This window comes from Penaeus japonicus, unplaced genomic scaffold (assembly GCF_977035675.1).
Source record: "Penaeus japonicus unplaced genomic scaffold, GWHDUDI00000001_assembly GWHDUDI00000023, whole genome shotgun sequence".
NCBI classification, from domain to species: Eukaryota; Metazoa; Arthropoda; class Malacostraca; order Decapoda; family Penaeidae; genus Penaeus; species Penaeus japonicus.
In genome coordinates this window covers 29012159-29024164 of record NW_028234425.1, presented here as the reverse complement: position 1 = coordinate 29024164, position 12006 = coordinate 29012159, and the positions used below count along the sequence as shown (strand labels likewise).

Here is a 12006-nt window from a genome sequence, read left to right as displayed (position 1 = left end):
TAATACAGTTAAAGATTTTCTTATCCATTAATTGCAAAAGCCATGTTTTGTTATTTTGTTTTTGTTTTTTATTCATTTATTTTCATAAGCTAAAATTGTTTTTAAAAAATCTAATTAAACCCATTATAGTACTCTGGTAACAAAGGTGTTTTTTTTTTTTTTTTTTTGAGAAGCAAAAGGTTGAGAGAAAAACTAATAACACTCAGTATTATAATAAAAGACAAGCTATTTTCTTGTGTATTATGTAAATGAAAGTTTATTTCATAGAGAACCTAGTTTTGGTATTTCACCTTTACCCCGTCCACAATTGGCATGTTTTGTAATTTCATATTGCAATTTTCCTTTTTATTGAAATTAAGCAATTCCTGATGTTGTGTTGTTGGGCATTATACTAAATAGTGATTAGTATCATTTTACTAATATATATATGGCTAGAAAATAACAGAAAATACACACCTTAAAATGCTTAGCCCAGGCTGAACATCTTAAGAAGTGGCATATCCTGGAGGGCTTAAGGTCACTTCTTAGTATTTTCGTAACAAGAACCACTAAACATAAGCATGAGCATTTTATTAATCATAAGTTCATAACACTAAAACTAATAAACAATTTTCAGTGAATTACACAACCACATATGAGGGGGGGGGGATCTCAAATTATACAAATCTTTTTTCCTTTTCCTTTTTAATTGGAATTGACATACAGTGTTCACCCCATATGCATCGGATCTGACGTAGAATCTGATATGCAGAAGGCTCATAGCCAAGAGGGTTATATATATATAATATATTTTGCTTCTTATTCTCTCTACATATTTATTTAGCACACAATTTAGTGTTTTAGGTGATGGTTATACTATTGATTTCCCTTTTTTTTTCACATTTTTAACAAAGTTGATAATTTAAAAAAATGAATCATGGGCTGTTCCTTAGGTTCTTTCTATTAAAATAATGATTAATGATAAAGGTGGCCAAGAACCTTGCCCTTACAAAAACAACAACAAATTTATATGTACCCATGTCTCTGTGCAGTATGTTTGCATCTGTGTTGTGTGAGAGAGAATGAATATGTGTATGACTGACTAGGCTATGTAAGTGTGTCTGACTGTTCATGACTAACAGCAGATGCCAGTGTTCTTGGGTATGTCATCTTTTTCTTTTTTTAATTACAATAATTATCTTCCATGACTAATAATAACAATTAAAAAGTTTGTTGATGAAGAATTAAAATGATCTAATGTTAAAAACAAAGTAACCAAAGCCCTTTTCCCAAAAACAAAGAAGCGATCCTTTGCCACTTTCCTTTACAATTGTATTAATTTTGTCTGAAACTGAAAATCCAAGGACTATCAGCCTGAGATTGTCTGTTGTCTTCCATTCCCTTGTTTCTTATGCGGGAAACTGTCTCCATTTTCAAAGCATCTTAGTGCACCAAATTCAAATATACAATACAATGCAATCAAACTCAAATATCTTTGCTATAATCCATAAAGTAATAAACTGATACAAAATACTCATTCTTAATTTGTACTATAAAAATCTAAACTTTCTCCCTACAAATAGATTTATCACAGCAGGCTACCACTTTCCCCTCTTTGCCCAGTCCTTAGGAGTCCAATGCAAAAACTTGGAGTCGATTCTAATCTTTCTCTTCTCCATCACTTTCTTATGGTTCTCTACGAGGTCTTTATTAAGCGTTAATATGTACTGCCCTCTGTAGTAATTGATTAATTCTAGATTTGTGAGAGTTGATATCACATCTTCCTTTTTTATGCTGGTTTGCTCACAGATTTCACTGGAAAAAAGAAGATAGAGACAGTGCATACATAAAAAGAATCTGCTTTTTAAACTACTTATAAACTAAGAACATATTTACTACAACATATTTTACCAATGAATTTAGTATTTATAAATCTAATCATTAAAATCTAAATAAGATCATTCACAACAGATATTTGATATATCATGAAAAAAGTTTTTGAAAGATTTTGAAAACATTTTGATAATCTTTGTACAAGAAACTTACTTTATGGTAAGCTGCGGTTTTTCCTGCCCTTCCTGTGGCTTTAAAGCAATGAGAATCTCCAAAATTGTTTGTTTCCAATACGATCTATATGAGAGAAGTCCAAGATCACTAAGTGGTTTCTCAGGAGATCCTGTTTTACCTTCAAATTTGGATAATTCATAACCTGCAAGGAAACAAAAAGTGATCTTAAGATAATATGAATAATAATCCTGATAAAGTTTTTATAAAATATGAGTAATCTAAAAGATACTTATGTCTAAAATGTTATTTACAAGTATACTACAGCATCCTCTCATAAATTCATAAATTCTCATAATTATTTTATCAAAGAAAAATATACTTACTAAATTCTATAAGTAGTTTGCCATATCCTTTTCTTTGATAAGGTGGAAGTGTTAAAATGCAGGCTACATTGTAGTCTTCTGAGGATTCCTTTTCCTGCAATTGCAATACAACACCGAATTAGTTAATATATTGAAACCATTTATAAACAAGCCTTCTGACATTCATTGGTTCTTACTGATGAAAAGATGTTTTGCCTGTACTTGCATAGTAGGTATCCAAAACTATATCCAGTTGCACTTGTGAAAGTTTACTATAAACACTGTTCTCACCTTAAAATGTTCTGCTTTTGTCTGTACAAACATGACTCATTATCAATATTTGCCCTACTGCAACTATATTATAAATCTCATGAAATCCCTCCTTATTCACATAAATCTTGTCATAAACTGGGTATTTCCACTCTACCTTAGAGAAGTATCCCACTATATGATATCCTCGATTATCATATTCAGTCATAACATAAAAGAGGAAAGGATCCGTGTCATAGTAGAGTGTCTTATGGTCTAGGAAGAGTTTTGCTAGAAGGCACAAATTTTGCGCATACAATTTATTTTTTCGGCCATCCAACTCGAAAAAAGATATGGAACCTTTCCGGTAGATTTCGTTGCCTGGTGGATGTTTGAAGGGACATTTTTGCTGTAAAATATATTAAGAAAAATTAAAATATATAAAAGTACAATGTTGCAGGTTAATGATAATGTATGGTGATAAATTTCAAGTGTGCTAAACATGACATTTAACCTTGAACTGCTGTCAACATAATGATTTTTATTCTTTATAACAACTGAAGCAAGAAAAAAATTAAGCAAATAATACTCACCAAATGTCTTTCCAAACATTTCCTACTTTTTCTATACTTGAGACAGAATTCACATATGTATATACAGTCTAAGTTTGTATATTCCTGATATAAAGAAAAACAACAACAATTATAAGTTGGACAAATATGTCTATAATTTATCATAGTAAAATTCAATATATATTAAAGAAAATGGAAGACTGATTCATCAGATACACTGATATTCCACATGATTCATGAAGAATTATTAATTTCTAGATAGAGAGTGAATCTCACAATAAAAGACAACTCCAAGCATATACCAAGCAGCCCATAGTTACCTGTGGATATGGAGAGAAATACCAAGGCTTGATGCGGTACTTCCCTAGCTCAATCATCCTCATGTTCTTGATGCGCGTGATGGCATGGTCATCCGAGTGCGTGGCCAAAGAGCCTGTTTGCCTTGGTACAGTCTGCTGCTGGTTCAACACATTTGGGATCTCGATGTCACCCAGCCCACTGATGGAGCTGTTCATGCCACCCCCACCAATGGACCCTCCCAGAGAACCTCCAATTGTTGCAAGCCCACCACTACCTGCACCAATTGAACCACCTCCGCCAATGGAACCACCACCACCACTGCCTCCTCCTCCTACTCCTCCCACTCCTCCACCACCACCTCCTCCTCCCACTCCCACTCCTCCGCTTCCTCCTCCTCCTACTCCTCCACTTCCTCCTCCTCCTCCCACTCCTCCGCTTCCTCCTCCTACTCCTCCACTTCCTCCTCCTCCTACTCCTCCACCTCCTGTTCCAGTTCCTGTTCCAGTTCCTGCTCCTGCTCCTGCTCCTGCTCCTGCTCCTGCTCCTGCTCCTGCTCCAGCTCCTGCTCCTGCTCCAGCTCCTGCTCCAGCTCCTGCTCCAGCTCCTACTCCAACTCCTACTCCAGCACCTGCACCTGCTCCACTTCCACTGCCAATCGATGACCTACGACCATCTTCCTCCTGTCCAAAAAAATAATACTTTTTCTTTTAAGAGCTGGGAAATATCTCTTCATTAAACATTAACAATCTGGGTAAGACTTATTTTGGTTTATGTTTATAAATTTACTTACTAATGAATAACAAACTATATAATCACTCTTCTCCCTTTCCTACTCAACAGATTCACTTCATTTATACAGCACTTTTTACCATTGGCAGTCACCCTTCTATTAAACACATAATTAACATTAGTGCACTACATCAAAGGTAACTAACAATAACCATAACTTAAGAATCATAAAGCCCTTCCAGAAAAACTTTGAGAAATATTTATGGCACTGAATTACTGAAAAGTCAATACATCTAGAATTAGTCACATTAAGAACTTCAGCATAGATAAGTATTGAGTTAAACACATGCAAAAGAAATTTAAGAAAAGACAAATAACTCCATAAAAGTGCTGAAAATTAAAAATATTCATCCTCAGAAAAAAAAATCTGATGAAGGGTCAGATCAAGCTTTTATAGGGCCCTAAGCAGCACTCATTTCACAAAAGGGGTAGCTTTCTTTATCATAGCCATGCAACATAATATTGCCTTTCTGTATGATTACCATCAACACAAAAAAAAGCATTCTTGGAAACCCCTGGTAGTCCCTGGTGGCCAATGGAGCTGTAAGCATCCACATAGTTTACTCTAGCCTTGGACAAGCCCTGATCCACTATCCAATCCTATATCCTTACAACTATAACTGCACATTTTCCTATATCTACTATTATCAAGTACACCAATATCAGAAGACATGCATTTCTGAAGCAAGAAAATCTAGGTTCTAATCCTACATACCATATACATACATACATATATATATATATATATATATATATATATATATATATATATATATATATATATATATATATATATATATATATATATATATAACTTAAGAACTACCTTCTTCATTTTACCTCTAAAAGAATTATCATCTAATGCATACTCATACTTATTTATATTCAATTCTATTTTCTACATACCCATAATTTTTCTTAAACAAAAAGGATACATGTTTAAATACTATGTTTATTATTAAACCTAAAAATAAATGGGAAGGATTTACTAAATTTTCTCATAAACATGGGCTCATCTAACAATTGAAATTTTATAATCTACTTTCAAATAACAAAAAGAGGGTAGGGGCCTTATTACCCTTACCACTAGTAAGGTGTCTTGCAGGTTTTATTTCCTAAAATATCCGTTCAAGCAACCCTCTAATTATCAATCTCTATATCAATCCAAGCAGACTGGTAAGTCCACGCCAATGATTTCTGAGCACCATTGGGTTAACCCGTTCCCGATGGGGCCAATCCGGCTTAAAAAGACCAAAATTCCAGGGCTCTTGAACGCATAAGCCTAACGCGTCGGGATTCTCGGCCGCACTGGCCGTGGGAGGAGCCAGCACTGTGCGCTGGCTCCTCCCACGCCCCGGGCTGGGTTAATAAAGTTTGACTATACCAAGCGCGCACAGAAATAGGTTCAAGGGAAAGACAACCCTTAGGTATGGATTAGGGTTTAACCCTTCCATGATGGGCCACAACTTAAAATGCTCAGCCTGGGATGGGTATCTTAACCCAATGCCGCCGGCCACAGACGGCGATTATGAAATATGATAGCGCGGGTGCCGTCATACGCCGTTGATGATATAATTGATTTAGGCCTATGCGTTCGAGAGCCCCGGCATTGACGCCATAAAAGACAAAACAGCCCGGCGGGAATGGGTTAAGACATGTGTGTTTACTATTATTTTTTAGATTATTAGTATGATATATGAAAGTGATTGGATCCTGAGAAATACTCCAATTGTGAAGGGGTTAAGGTTTAACTCATTCCCAACAGGGTTAGTTTGGCTCTAAATGGTCAAAATGCCGGAATATTCGAACCCATAGCCTAAAGCGTTGGGATTCTAGGCCGCACTAGCCACAAGCGCACCCACTCACATGGCGTGCCGGCCTTGACAAAAAAACTCGTTCCCGGCGTCTGACCCCCTAAAAAACTAGACATGATATCTTGTCACCCGTCGTTAAGGGGTTACGAACTGAGCTGGGATGGACTGGATTAGGATGGACTAGATTGGATTGAACTGGACTGCTTTGGGTTGGATTAAATTGGGCTGGATCATTATCTATGATAGAAATAATATTAGGACTAGTGGCAAGGTTGCATGCATGATTATTTAATTTGATTTTGTCATTCAGGTATATGATGCATTTCTAATTTTGCCACAGTTCCGACAAAACAATCTGGTTTATAAGTCTGAGAGTATCACATAAGAAGACATAGACCTATCTTTTCATTTTACACTTTCAACCAGAATGAACTCTGAGTTTACCTTAGCCTTTAATACCAAGTACTACTATGTTCTGTAACCAAGTAAAATAAAAACTGCACTAAATCCTCATAAAAAGTAATAAATATTCTTTTGATTAATGTGAAAACCCATATTACTGAAAGCTAAGCATACTATTAAAGCAATTATTCCAAGTATTTAACACAAAAAATATTTATTAAAAGCCATATTCTCTTAATTTGATAGCTAATGCATATATAAAGCAATTTAAAGATCTGATAGAACTAAGGGAAAAATGTAGAAATTTGCAAATAATTAATAACTGTAATATGCATTAAGACTACACATTTTTGCTAATAACAATACTGAATAACCATAACTTATATCAGAGGGATCAACTGCATTTACAAACCAGTGAAAATGAAACCATACCTAATAAACCTGGAATAAGTCATGAAATGCAGTACAGTAATCCTACACTCCATTAGCTTGTCAACAAGTGTGCCTTTCACGTTATAGACTTTACAATGACTCTCAAAGACTGTCAGTGGCCCGATGTACCTTGGAAACTTTCTTTCTCATGTTGAACCTTTAGAAATTGAAGTATTTTTCACATTCAAAATTATTGATAAAAAAAATTATTTGACAAAAAAATATGCAGGCTGTAATGAAATATGTGTGAATAACCATATTTACTATTTTCCTTTCTTGCCTACTGTCTTTCTAGTTATCTGCTATATATGTATGTTTTTTTTTTCTTCTTCTTCTTTTTAGATAAATAATTAATAATTCCAGCAGCTATTTCACATACAAAATCAGGACACTTCTCTTTAGTAAGTATGCTTCAATATTCTTGGTTTAGTATTTTTTAAAGATATCTTTCCACAATAGAAATACAAAATAACCTCAATATCTTGCTAAACACCTACATTTGCAGGAATCACAAAGGTCACAAGCAAATGCACAAAATGCTATAATGCATGGCCCATGAATGCACTATAAACAATCTAAATCTACATCTACTTCTGTAGACACTATACATATCATCACAAAAAAATCTATGACTCCTTTCATTTCATGTCAATTAGCATCACATTTGTTATTGTGTATCTGCTGTTAAGTGAATAACATTTCAAAAATCACCTGCTCTCTTCACCATTATCATGTATTTCATTCATAGTGCAAAGTAGGTAACAAGTGTTTCCCTTGTGCATAAAAGGTGATAGGTGTTCCCTCTACTGCACCATAAATAGCAAGTGTACCCTCTAATAAAAAGTTCCATCTATTGCAAAATAATCAACAAGTGATCCTTTTAACCCATTCACACCAGGGCAATTCCAGCTCTTAATGGTCAGAATGCCAGGGTTTTCGAATGCATGAGTCTAATGCCTCGGGATTCTCAGGCGCACTAGTCACAAGCTAGCACTGTATGCCCGCTCATCCTGAGTGCCGGCCTTGACCAAATATCTTGTCGCCAGCTTCTAACCCAAAAACCACGAAACGTGACAGCAAGTCAGCTGGTGCGAATGAGTTAACCCATTCGTGCCAATCACAAGGTCAAAAAATATTCCCAAACAGGGGTGATGTCCTGAGACGTGCATTTTCTCACCAATTTCCGGGAGGGCCAATGTGACGTGCTGAAAACTCTGGCAATAGATTGCTAGATTGTTCTCAAATATGATCATTTTACATAATTTCTTAGACTGTTACTTTAGTTTAGGTGTTTGAGTTTCATAAAATGAGATATAATGTTAAAAAAATGATGTCACAGAAAACTACTTGATATTGATGACATCATGGTAATTTCTGCTTCTTGATCAGTTGAATAAAAAGGTCTAAGTCGAAAAACTATTTCAAAATCAAATGTGCTTGGCCAAAAAATAAAATAAAGTAAAAATTACTAATGCAATACTACTTCAAATATGTAAAATCAAATAGTTACATATGCTTCCTATGGGGTAGATGAAGGTAATTTGGCTGTAATTTGATATATCTAAGGAAAAATTATAAATATCCCCCATCCAGTCTAGATAGAGACTGTATATAGATATCAAAATGATACACATGATGGCATGTGATTTTACTGTTTTAATATTTACAGCATGTTTGCACACACACTATGAGGTGTTAACCAGTTTAAGTCAGATGTATTATAATACAACCAAAAATGATGATAAACCCTTGCCTACCATCCGCCCCTTTAACCCATTCACGCCGGGGCCATTCCGGCTTTGCACGGTCGCTATACCGAGGTTTTCGAACGCATCATCTGAACGCTTCGAGATTCTCGGGCGCACGGGCTGCAAGCCTGGGCTGCCCGCTCGCTCACCCCGAGTGCCGGCCTTGGCCAGATATCTCGTCGGCGGCGTCGGATGCGAAAACCACGAAACGTGTCAGCACGTAATCCGGCGTGAGTGGGTTAAGTAGTGTGCCCATGTAAAACACAATGTGCCATGATTTAAGTGTATTGTATTGCAACACTATGGGACAGATGGGTAGATTATTCATCGGTTTTAGCAAGAAAAATTATCAGACAAACTACAGAGTTTGAAGCAGCCATAACCATTTTACATCATGGGATAGGCACCCAGCATACTAGCTGCATTGCTTGGTGCTTGGTAACACTGGAGGCTGAGATGAACAGACGGTGACATTGATAAATTATTATGCACCAGGAGGTAAAAGGTATATTCTTTTATAAATAAGGGCTTATCTAATTATTTAAAGTATTTGGTTTTACATGAGTTTATGTTTACTTTGGCATACCTTGAAAAAAGCCAAATCTGCTCTGAATAACTAAAACTTTTTCCCAACTCCGTTGTTCTGTTTTGAATTGGGAACTTATATACAGATAATATTCTATTAAAATAGGTTCCCATTTGAGAGGCTTTAGATTTTTTTTGCTGATTTGTTTCTGATATCAACCTTAGTTGCTTTAAATTGTCAACTTTAAAAACAAAAATGAAAGTCCTATCTTGAGTTTCATTGTTCACCTCAAGAGCCCTTAACCCATTCGCACCGGTTGACGTGCTGACACGTGGTCGAAAAAAAGCCCCGGACCCGGGTGACGTCCTGGCACGGGCTACATTTTCGGCCCGCGCGCCGGGAGGCCAGTAGCGACGTGCTGAAACGTCCGCATTAGAATGATAGATTATTCTTAGTACAATTCGATTTTCATACTTGATTTGTCTTAGCTACTTTAGTTTATCCTTCTAAATAGTAGAAAATGGGATATAACGTAATATGAATGACGCCATAGGTACATACGTAATCTTGATTACGGCATGGTGATTTCTGTTTCTGATTTGTTGAATATGATGATCTGAGTCGAAAGACTATCGTAAAATCAATTGTAATTGGCCGAGGAATAAAAAAAAAAAAAATAAATAAAATTATATAACATCTTTTTGTTGCCCCACTAAAAGAAAATGACACTTGAAAAAACATTGCTGTTACTTGCATTCACTTGTATGCACATGTATGGTTGTTCATATTCTCTTTCTTTTCATTTAGGAAGAAAAAAAAAATGAAAAAAAAAAACTATGTTTGTTACCTCACTAGAAGAATGCTTCCGTTTCCCATTGGTATTACAACATAGGAGTAAAGAATATGGAAAAAGTTCAATAGAATAACACTAAAAAAACAGTGCTGTAACATCTTTTTCGACTGATATACCTCCTCTGAACATATCACTACTTTCTGCACATGTCTACACTTTAGACGCAATCACGCAAACCATAAGGATAGGGTGGGTGAAAAACGCTCTGCGAGCGTCAGCGCGACTGCGCGCAGCGGGAAAACACCCCGGGACGAGCGGTTGCGCGCTTGAAATCTTCCCGGCATGATCGGGAGTAGGCGAAATTCCGCCCCGGCGTGAATGGGTTAATGCACAGTATGTAATAAATGCATTTCTAGTGTATAGTGGGCGACACATGCTTTCTCAAGTGCACCGGTGACAGCGTTCCTCTAATGTACAGTATGAAAGATGTGTTCTCTAGGTGACACATGATCCCTCTGACTTGTACAAGGAAACAATTCCTTCTTTTAGTCCACAGCACAACTAGTTGACAACTGTTTCCTATAGTGTATAACAGATGACAAGTGTTCCCTACAGTGCATGACAGATGACAAGTGTTCCTTACAGTGCATGACAGATGACAAGTGTTCCCTCTGGTGCAAACCTTTTCAAGCATACCCATAGGTGTACAACAATTGTTCCTCCTGATGTCAAGTAGGTTACAAACATTCATAGTGTAGAATAGGTAACAAGTGATCTCCCTAGTGCAAAACAGGTGATAAATATTCCCTATAGTGCAAAACAGAGGACAAAGGTCCCCTCTAATGAATAATAAATGACAAGCATTCCTACAAGTCTAAAAAAAAGTGACAGATACCCCATTATTTCACTAGAATATTATAGGTGTTCCCTCTTGTGCAAAATCAGGTGATAGAAGATCCCCCTTTTATACAGCAGGTGGCAGGTGCTCCTTTTAGTGCACAGCAGATGACAGATGTTCCCTGTATTGCACAGCAGGTGATAGGACAGCCAAGCTGATGATCATCTTACCTCTGACTGGTCCAGTTTCCTCTTTCTATTTTTCTGTTGCTTTTGTTGCAAGGCAGCTAACACAGAGGGGCCAGTAATTGGGTCCTGAGCCATGACAGAGAATTCATTTTGTCAATAAGTAGCAACCAAAGAATTATAAGAAGATAATACTAATAATATTGATAATATAAAAATATGAATAAATATATGAAATACTATCAGCTTCAGTTTTCTCTCTTGTTTTCTTTCTTCTTCCTTTTTTTGTTAATTTTGTTTGGTTTTCAATAATCTTAAAAACATGTCCATATGATTTCTCTTTTTGTTCAGTATTCCAGTTGCTAAATTCCTAATCAATTCTACCCAATAATAATAACAAAAAAGAAAAAGAAAAAAGAAATAAATAAAACAATAAATGGTACCTGCTATTAAAAACATACAGACAAACAAACATTGAATGCTACCATGCATTAAAACAATAATAATAAGTGAATATACATTACTCTCTAAGAAAGGTGTACCTAAGCATCTTTGAAAATCAGAGAGGAGTTGCTCTCAGCATCTTAAATTTTTCCAATTCAGCCAAACAAATTTACTCAAATTTAACAAATTGTCTTTAAACATAAACAAAATATTTCCATATAATATCAAGTATCAAACATAACAATGCTAAAACTAAAATCAGTCTCACAGGTGTCAGTCCAGGAGATGAGGGTCGTGAGTTGGTGGTTCCTGTCAGCGTTTTCTTTGGCGTATTGAGGCCCGTTGTGGTTCCCGAGGCCAAGTCCCTCCTGGGATACTGGATCTTCCTTGTGTCCAATCTGTCTTCGTCCACCCACTCATCGAGACGTTTGTTATCTGAGAGGATGTGTCATTAAACAAGGAAATGGTATTCTACTGACATGAATAATAATAATATTGCAAACTGACAAGAAATCTTAAACAAATAATTACATTACATTGCAATAACAAAATACATTAATTTTTAC

The 12006-nt window shown here is 36.0% G+C and overlaps 1 protein-coding gene across 3 annotated transcripts in view; it reads right to left on the bottom strand.

The window, feature by feature from the left end:
- Positions 1-200: 200 nt before the first annotated feature.
- Positions 201-12006, bottom strand: part of Tip60 (Histone acetyltransferase Tip60) — a 19131-nt gene continuing 7325 nt past the window's right edge. For 2 of the 3 annotated variants that reach the window (XM_086550350.1, XM_086550352.1), the window contains exons 4-11: positions 11709-11875; positions 11042-11125; positions 3490-4149; positions 3191-3274; positions 2776-3006; positions 2370-2463; positions 2026-2188; positions 201-1794 (exon numbers count right to left, since the gene is read on the bottom strand). In XM_086550350.1, coding sequence (XP_086406476.1) covers positions 1578-1794; positions 2026-2188; positions 2370-2463; positions 2776-3006; positions 3191-3274; positions 3490-4149; positions 11042-11125; positions 11709-11875 — 1700 coding nt within the window. In that variant the 3' untranslated portion in view covers positions 201-1577. The remainder of the gene's footprint in view (positions 1795-2025; positions 2189-2369; positions 2464-2775; positions 3007-3190; positions 3275-3489; positions 4150-11041; positions 11126-11708; positions 11876-12006) is intronic. The other variant, XM_086550353.1, reaches the window with a different exon arrangement.